Source organism: Microtus ochrogaster, unplaced genomic scaffold, assembly GCF_000317375.1.
Source record: "Microtus ochrogaster isolate Prairie Vole_2 unplaced genomic scaffold, MicOch1.0 UNK106, whole genome shotgun sequence".
NCBI classification, from domain to species: domain Eukaryota; kingdom Metazoa; phylum Chordata; class Mammalia; order Rodentia; family Cricetidae; genus Microtus; species Microtus ochrogaster.
The window spans coordinates 66,975-76,085 of record NW_004949204.1 but is presented as its reverse complement, the minus strand read 5'-3'; the positions used below and the strand labels follow the sequence as shown (position 1 = coordinate 76,085).

General features: G+C 47.6%; 2 protein-coding genes across 5 annotated transcripts in view; both read right to left on the bottom strand.

The window, feature by feature from the left end:
• The window catches only part of LOC101989551 (glutamine synthetase-like), a 3,879-nt gene extending 2,866 nt beyond the window's left edge, over nucleotides 1–1,013 (bottom strand). The window contains exon 1 of the mRNA XM_005371383.2: nucleotides 7–1,013. Coding sequence (XP_005371440.1) covers nucleotides 7–970 — 964 coding nt within the window. The 5' untranslated portion in view covers nucleotides 971–1,013. The remainder of the gene's footprint in view (nucleotides 1–6) is intronic.
• Drc1 (dynein regulatory complex subunit 1) overlaps nucleotides 1–7,952 on the bottom strand; it is a 35,754-nt gene extending 27,802 nt beyond the window's left edge. For all 4 annotated transcript variants that reach the window (XM_013355236.2, XM_013355237.2, XM_026778120.1 and 1 more), the window contains exon 1: nucleotides 7,755–7,952. In XM_013355236.2, the coding sequence (XP_013210690.1) occupies nucleotides 7,755–7,909 (155 nt within the window). In that variant the 5' untranslated portion in view covers nucleotides 7,910–7,952. The remainder of the gene's footprint in view (nucleotides 1–7,754) is intronic.
• Nucleotides 7,953–9,111: the final 1,159 nt, after the last annotated feature.

Sequence of the window (9,111 nt, the reverse complement as noted above, 5' to 3'; positions counted from 1 at the left end):
GGATGCTGGCACTGCGGTTGGCAACGCCAGCAGAAAAGTCGTTGATGTTGGAGGTTTCATGGAATCCAGTCAGGCGCCGGGCATTGTCCAGGCCCCCCTTGGGATCGTAGGCGCGAATGTGGTACTGGTGCCGCTTGCTTAGTTTCTCAGTGGCCTCCTCGATGTACTTCAGACCGTTCTCCTCCCGCATGGCCTTGGTGCTAAAGTTGGTATGGCAGCCGGCACCATTCCAGTTCCCAGGGATGGGCTTGGGATCAAAGGTTGCTATCACCCCGAAGTCTTCACATACACGATGCAAGATGAAACGGGCCACACAGAGATGATCTCCCATGCGGATTCCTTCACAGGGTCCTGTTTGGAATTCCCACTGGGCAGGCATGACTTCGGCATTTGTTCCTGTAATCTTGACTCCAGCATACAAGCAGGCCCAGTAGTGAGCCTCCACGATGTCCCTGCCATAGGCTTTTTCTGCTCCCACACCACAGTAGTATGGACCTTGGGGCCCAGGGAAGCCATTGGAAGGCCAACCAAAAGGGTGTCCGTCTGTTCCCATGAGAGTATATTCCTGCTCCATTCCAAACCAGGGGTGCTGGTTGCTCACCATGTCCATTATCCGTTTACAGGTGTGTCTTAGATTGGTCTCTGCAGGCTTCCGGTTGTACTTGAAAACTTCACAGAACACCAACTTGTTGGGCTCTTTGCGAAAGGGGTCCCGGAACATGGCGACCGGCCTAAGATACATGTCACTGTTGGAGCCCTCAGACTGAAAGGTACTAGAGCCGTCGAAATTCCACTCGGGTAATTCTTCGACACATTTGGGCTCGCAGTCCAGGGTGCGGGTCTTGCAGCGCAGCCCTTCGCCGGTCCCATCAACCCAGATATACATGGCCTGGACTTTCTCACCCTGCGGCAGGAACATGTACATTTGCTTGATGCTTTTGTTCAGGTGGGAACTTGCTGAGGTGGCCATGGTGGAAGGTGTTTTTAGTGGTGGCCGGCGGGATGATGGATGGGGTGGACAGGCCACGAGAGCGAGGCGAAGAGTGCGGAAGGAGATCGGTGTGGGGCTCAGTCTGTGCTCTCAACTCCCATTCTCGGCTCTGCCGGCTTTTCTTTCTAATTAAAATTCCTGCCTAAACCAGGCATCGTCACTCACACCTGTAATCCTAGCACTTGGGAGGCTGAGGCAGAAGGATTACTGTGAGTTTCAGGCCAGTCTGGGCTACAGGGTGAGAGAGACTCTGTGTCTACAATAACAGAATCAAACAAACCTGGTGCGGGAGAATTGTCTATATTCTGTCAATCATGTTATAAATAAACGCTGATTGGCCAGGCAGGAAATATAGGTGGGAAAACCAGACAGGAAGTAGAAATGATGTAACAAGAACAGGAAAATTCTGGGAAGGAGGAAGTTGATTCCTCCCACTCCTGCCCAGACCACTGAAGCAGCAGGATGTGATCTGCCCCACTGAAAAAAGGTACTAAGCCACATGGCTAACACAGATCAGAAAAATGTGAGAGTTAGCCAGTGAGAGGCTAGAGCTAATGGGCCAATCAGCTTATAATTTATGGAGACTTATGTGTGATTTTCTTTGGGGCTAAACAGTTGTGGGGTAAAGAGCAGGACAAAAAACACAACAAACAAGCCAGGGCCGTTCATGTTACACAAACCAACAACTTTTGCCTAAGCCTTTGTTCTCAGTCTGTTTTCATTTCTGCAAGCAATAAGACAACTTGGCCTCAAATCGGGTTTCCAGCCTTCAGAGCCAGAACTGAGATAATAAACTTGGGGTCACTAGACTTCCCAGTGTGGTCATCTTGGCTAAACCCTTTTTCTCTGTCTTTTACCACTAACTACTCTCTCTCTTTAGTTGGCTCTCTGGGACTGATGGCCAGAGACAGTTCTGTGTCCCAAAACTCCAGTCACAAATTCGTATTTTAATTAGAAGGTAAGACACGTGGGGAAATCACAAGTTCAAAGGCCGTGTAGGCTACACAATGAAGGAGGGAGGGAGCGAGGAAGAGAGAGGAGACAGAATTCTCCAAGGAGGCAGCAGGCAAACAGCTTGCCACCCCCAAGCAGCTTACTGCCCAGAGGCCTCCCTCACTCCCAAGGCACAAGCAGTCATAAGGGCTCTTGAGTGGCTGTAGGCAGCAAGCTGTCAGGATTCCAGCATTCATCAGGAAACTAGGAGAGCCCTTCACTGGCCTCAACTCCACCCACTTTGTCCAAAGTACACCCCGCCCATTTTTGAGCTAAGAGAGCTGAGAGGCCCCACTGGGCTCTAAATCTTAACCCAAATCCTACTCAGCAGGACTCTTCACTCCAGCTCCTGAGATGAAATCAACCTTTGCTTTTCTGGAAAGAGCCCCAATTGTTCCCTTCTGCCAGGACATTGCTAGGCTAACTTACCTGCATCCCCATGTACACCCCAAACTTCCTACATTGGCCATCAATCAATAACCAGCTCTGTCTAAAAACCTCCAGCTAATCCCTGGAACAAAGATCAGGGGTTCAGGGAGGAAAGTGACTGCCACAAACTCTCACCGAGGTTCTATTTCAACCCCTTGGCTGCTTTAATTCATCTGTTTTGACCTCCGGGGCACTATACTGTCCAATGTGGTGGCCACTGACCACATGCAACCAATAGACCCTTGAAATAAGGCAGGACCAAACTAAAATGTGCTATGAGTTTAAAACACACACATACACACAATATATATTTATGTACACATACATACATACATACATACAGGACTGGAGAGATGGCTCAGTGGCTAAGAACACTTGTTCTCACAGAGGATCTGGGTTCAGATCTCAGTACCCACCCACCTCAAAATCAGCCACGACTCTAGTTCCAGGGATCCAGTGCCCTCTGCTAATCTCCCCAGGTGTATAAGGAACGCATGTGGTATACATGCATTTATGCAGGCAAAACCATCATATAACATAAAGTAAATAAATCTAAAAATAAAAATCACCCACCAGAGGCTGGGGAAATAGAAAATAGGGCCTGCGTTAGAACATCCAATCTCCAGCACTCACAGGACGCTGGGCGTGGTCATACTCTGTTGTCCTGTTTTATTGTTGGTTTCTTTGTGACAGGCTCTCCTTGTGTAGCTCAGGATGGCCTGGAACTCTTGACCCATTTGCTTCAGCTTCCCCAATATTGGAGTCGGTGACATGCACCACCACACCTGGTTCATCTTCTCTGTCCTGGAAGCTTAGAGGCACTTCTCTCTAGTTTGGGGTGGACCCTCCTCCCTCCTTCCCCTGCCCTCCCCTCCACTCCCTTTCTTCCTTTTGCGCTGGGAATTGGCCCATGATTGATGGCTGAGCTACAATCTCTCCTTATCTGGAAGGGACCTAGTTCCTCCATTGCACTGAACAGTTTCTTTGCGATTATTATTTTATGTCAAAAAGTGCTTGTCTACATGTGTGTCTGTGCACTATGTGCATGCCCAGTGCCCACAGAAACCAGAAGAGGGCGTTGGTTCTCCTGGAACTGGAGTTAGAGACAGTTGTGACCTGCCATGGGCTGTTAAAAAACAAACCTGGGTCCTCTGAAGGAACAGTCACTGCTGTTGACTGCTGAGCCATTTCTCCAGGCCTCTTTAGTGTCACATTTTATTTATCTATTTATTTATCTATTTATTTATCTATTTATTTATCTATTTATTTATCTATTTATTTATTTATTTATTTATTTATTTATTTATTTATTTATTTTCGAGACAGGGTTTCTCTGTGGTTTTGGAGCCTGTCCTGGAACTAGCTCTTGTAGACCAGGCTGGTCTCGAACTCACAGAGATCCGCCTGCCTCTGCCTCCCAAGTGCTGGGATTAAAGGCGTGTGCCACCACCGCCTGGCTCCTAAACAACTTCTTAATTTCAGTATTTTACAATGTCCAACTTTGCTTAACATGTTCAAAACCCAATCTTTAATGTCCTGCCTCGCTGTTCCACCAGCGTGTTACCACCACAACCACCTGTGCAGGGCATCAGAAGAGGAGCGAAGGAGGAGAGAGATGTAGATTCTAGGTATATGGAAAGAGGCCAAAGAGGCTAGACTCCATAATAAAACACATCTTGTCTACGAAGCTGTCAGACGGATAACTGCCAGATATGCTCCTCAGATTCAGGTGATTAAAGATGGGCAGGTCATTTATTAACAGAACCAGGGGAGGTAAAGCAAAGATGGAGACAATACTTTGACACCCTATACAACGGACCCCAATGCTGTCAACATAGACTACAATGAGAAACACTTCAGCAGACACTCAAACACCAGAGACAATGAGGAAATATTAAATATTGACAGGAGTGAGCTAGAGGAAGCTATTAAGAGAGTGAAACACTCCAGGAAGGCCCCAGGAGTGGATGACATCATGGTGGAGGTGTTGTAGGTGACTACAATAGACTCAGGGGCTGAGGCACTTCTCAGACTCTTCAGAGAGATACGGGAACAGGAAGTGATTCCCACGGAATGGAAACACTCAGCCATAATTCCCATACACAAGAAGGACAAGCTGGACTGCTCAGATTACAGGGGCATTAGTTTGTTGTGCCATAGCAACGAGATCTTCTCCTCCATCATCCTACAAAGGATCAAGGACAGAACAGAGGAAATCCTAGCAGAGGCCCGGTGTGGATTCACACAGGAGCACAATAATTCAGATCTTCACTTTGAGGCAATTGGCAGAAAAATACGAAGAATTTGGAAAAGACTTATATGCCTGGTACATCAACTTCAGGAAGGCATTCGATAGCATTTGGAGGAAGAACTTTGGGAAACAATGAGGTTCTACAAGCACCCAGAGAAAATCATAAGAGTACTAGAAAATGTCTATAAAGATACCTTTATATATATATATATATATATATATCAATCAGTCAAAGTCTGTGGAGAGCTAAGTGATGAGTTTAAGACAATCATAGGAGAGTTGCAGCAGGGATGCGTCCTCTCACCACTACTCTATAAAATATTCCTGGAATTAATAATAGCAACAGTCCTGGAGGATGAGGAGCTAGGCATGCAGGTAGGTGGTGTACGAATCAATAACTTGCATTTTGCTGACACACACACACACACACACACACACACACACACATATATATATATAATACAACACTACTTACTGAAAGTCCAAATGAGCTGCAGGCCGTGGTAAATAGAGTGGTGGAAGTCAGTGAAAACCTTGGCATGAAAGCAAACATCGAGAAGACTGAGATAGAACACATGGGAAGGGCGCACAAGGATTTTAACATTGTAATAAAGAATCAGAACCTCCAGCAAACAGTCAACTTTGTCTATCTGGGAGGAAACCTCGGTTCAAAGGAAGGAACTATTTCAGAGATCAAAAGGCAGATAGGGATAGCGAGGGCTGCATTCCAGGCACTAGGAAAGGTTTGGTCAGCAAGATACATAATGACAACAACAAAATTACAAGTATATGAGACAGTTGTCTTGAGCCACCTTCTTTACAACTCTGAAACCTGGACAATGAAACGCTCCTCGGAACAGCGGCTGAACGTGTTTGAGATGGCATGTCTCAGGAGGGTTCTAGGGGTCACATGAAGAGACAGGCTGTGCAGTGATGGCATCAGGAAACACCTCCATCTACAGAAGGAAGCAAACTACAGGATACAGGAATGGCACTTGAGATACTTCAGCCATGTTATGAGAATGAATGATGGCAGATACCAGAAGACAGCACTGCTTGGAGGAGTGCACGGGATAAGACGAAGAGGAAGACCCAAAAGCACTGGACAGACAGCATAAAGGAAGACTGTGGAACCTTGGGTGGTATAGGAGGTTCTTCTGTTCATGTATTGCTTTCATTGGTTAATGAATAAAGAAACTGCTTTGGACCTGATAGGGCAGAGTTTAGGTAGGCGGAGAAGACAGAACTAAATGCTGGGAAGAAGGACAGAGAGAGAGAGACGCCATGGATCTCCTGCCTGAAACAGATGCTGGTTAGAATCTTGCTGGTAAGCCACAGTCATGTGGCAATACACAGATTAATAGAAATGGGTTGAATTAAGATGTAAGAATTAGCCGATAAGAAACTAGAGCTAATGGGTCAAGCAGTGTTTCAATAAATACAGTTTCTATTTGGTTATTTCGGGTGTAAGCTAGCCGGTCGGCCGGGTCAAACAAAGGGCCGCCTCTCCCTTGTAACACTTGGGTATGACAATAACACAAGCATCTGCCCAGGATAGGAAAAACTGGAGAATCACCATAAATGGTTGCTCACGTATGCTTAGCATTGCTGGGGCACAAATGAATGAAACAATCAGATCCAAAGCGCCACCTCAAAGAATCCAGGCCAAGCCCGTGCCTCTCCAGAGCCAGGGCAACTGTCCCTTTACCTCCTTGTCTCCTTAGTTAGACCTTCGTCCCCTTCACACCATTCTCCAAACAGCAAGCAAAATAATTTGAGGGTGAAAATGCCACCCTTCCCGTCGAGAAAGTGTTCTTTATTTTGTTGAGGCATTATCAGATACCGTTATTGCAGCCAATAAATATCTTAATACATTCTAGCCAGTTCTGCCAGGCTCCAAGCCACCCTCTCTAGCTGCCTGTCTTTAGGTCCCACAGCCGCTGTTTGTCTTTCCTCCTTCCTGTCCTTATCACAGCTCATACAGTGCTACTTCCTCCCTTGGCTCACTTTACCCGTGTCCTCTCTCCCTCATTAGCACATAATGGTCCTGAGGGAACTTGTGTCTTGTACCATTTGGAGCCAAACAGAAGGGCAGACAAAGAGTCCAGTTCATCTGTTTACTGCAGAACGCAGCAACAGACACACTGAGGATGCTCCTGCCTTGCCCAGTTCCTGAACCAAAACCAATTCTCATCCCTGAACCTAATAACTAAACAGGTGGCACATTTCCCCTGGAGGGAAAAACCTGAAACACAATGGCAAGCACATACTGTATTGCCCGAAGCCCTTTCCTGAAGGACTGATGGTTATGGGGAGCTAACAGTGAGGAAAGAGGGACAGCCAGCCAGTTTTAGGACAATTTAAAAAAGATCTGAGTTACCACTGATACCATCATCATGGCCTTACCCAGTTAGGATGAAGGTGCATGGGCACCAACATCTTATGCTTCTGCTGGATCTGTACACTCAGCCAAAAGGCATGTTTCCACTCCACCAAAAGTAAAACTGGAATGAACTACTTAGAAGTTGAGGATACATTAAGTCTGGGTAAGAGCTCTCACCGTGTGGGAGCCAAACGGATGTCCCTTCGACTGGGCCGAAGCTAATAAAGACTTCGGAGTCTAGGAGGTATGGTGGGGGTACAGGTCTGGTAGCCCCCATTACGCCCAACTCACGGATCTGGCACTAAAAATGCCTGGATAGAGTCTGGAAAATGATTATCAGTTCCAGAAACTATCCTGATCTTTGCTACAATAGATCACCATGGCCAGGGGCCCAATGAGTGCGGCCACTAACTAAAATGAAAGCGTTTACTTCACTTTTTATTTTATTTTATTTTGAGGAGACAGGGCCTTACTATGTAGACTAGGCTATCCTTGACCTCAAAGAGGTCTGCCTACCTCTGCCTCTCCAGTACTGGTATTAAAAGCATGACCTACCACGCCTAGCTGTCCCAAAACTCACTGCTTGAATGTTCTGGAAGAAAACGTTTCCTGCTCACACTTAGAGCACACCCACCCCTCACCTGTCCCCAGCTTCTGCACTCCCGGGTCTGGGCTCTCCATCGCATCAGCCCACCTCCCCTGCTCACCGCTTTCGGGCTTCCTGGCGGGCGGCGATGCGCAGGCGCCGGGCCTGGATGCGCTCCTGCGGGTTATCCGAATGCACCGAGGGCCCGTGAATCGGGGTGGCTAGGTGGTCATCCCCATTCTGCTCCATGACCCCAATGTTTCCTGACGGATTCATGGCAGCGGTCTCCCGCCCAATGACCGCTCCGCCTGGACTCGCAGCCCGGTTGCTAGGAACAAACCGTTGCCAGGGGAAGGCAGTCACCTGACCTACAGCTGGCGTAGTTGTGCGCGCGCGCTGTTCTTCAGTCGCTCACCAAGCTTTGTAGTTTTGTATCCCAGTTGGGATACACAAGTATTCGCTTTGCCTGAAGTTTAGTTTGCAAGGGCTGGCCTTTCCCCACGAAGGCAGCTGGAACAAGTGGCACCTCATCCCTTTCTGACTCGAACGACCAAATTCATCACCCATTGACCAATGAATATTTCTAAAATGCACATTCCTCCAATGTAACTGGGCACCTGCTGCATGAAAAGCATGGTGCCCAGGCGAGGGATAGCGGCGTCCCTTCCTCAAGCAGAGTGTGGAGTGAGTGCAGAGCCCACTGCGGGGGCGTTTTGTTTTTTGAAGTGTGAGCCCAAGTCCGAACATCACCCACCTGCATCCAGGAGCTTGAGAATGACTTAGGACCCAGGACACCACCGATCTCTCAAAGCAACAGTCTATAGAAAAACATTGCTTAGTCACAGCGTCTCCCCTGGGTCGGCGAGGTGACGTCTATGCCGAGTAGACTGACAGCTTGAGTTCAATCGGTGGAACCCACACTATAAAAAAAAAGAGCCAGTTCTAACAAGTTGTCCTCTGATCTTCACAGCCTGCAGCGGGCACCCAAGCACACACAAACATACGTGTAAACATTTGTTGTAATGTTCTCATTAAGAATTAAAACCACAGCTGGGTGGTAGTGGCACACTCCTTTAATCCCAGCACTCGGGAGGCAGAGGCAGGCAGTTCTCTGTGAGTTCAAGGCCAGCCTGCTCTACAGAGTGAGTTCCAGGACAGCCAGGGTTACACTGAGAAACCCTGTCTCGATCCCTGTCCAAAAAGAAAGAAAGAAAGAAAGAAAGAAAGAAAGAAAGAAAGAAAAAGAGAGAAAGAGAAAGAAAAGGGCTTGTGAAAGAGCCTGGTGGTAAAGGACTTGCCCACACCAGCAAGTGGGTATGTAAGTGGGAGCCCCAGGGGCAAGACACACAAGACAAAATAAAAACGCCATACCTAGGGGCTGGAAAGATGGCTCAGGGGTTAAGAGCACCAGTTCAATTCCCAGCAACCACATGGTGGCTGACAACCATCAGTAATGAGATCTGGTGTCCTTTTCTGAC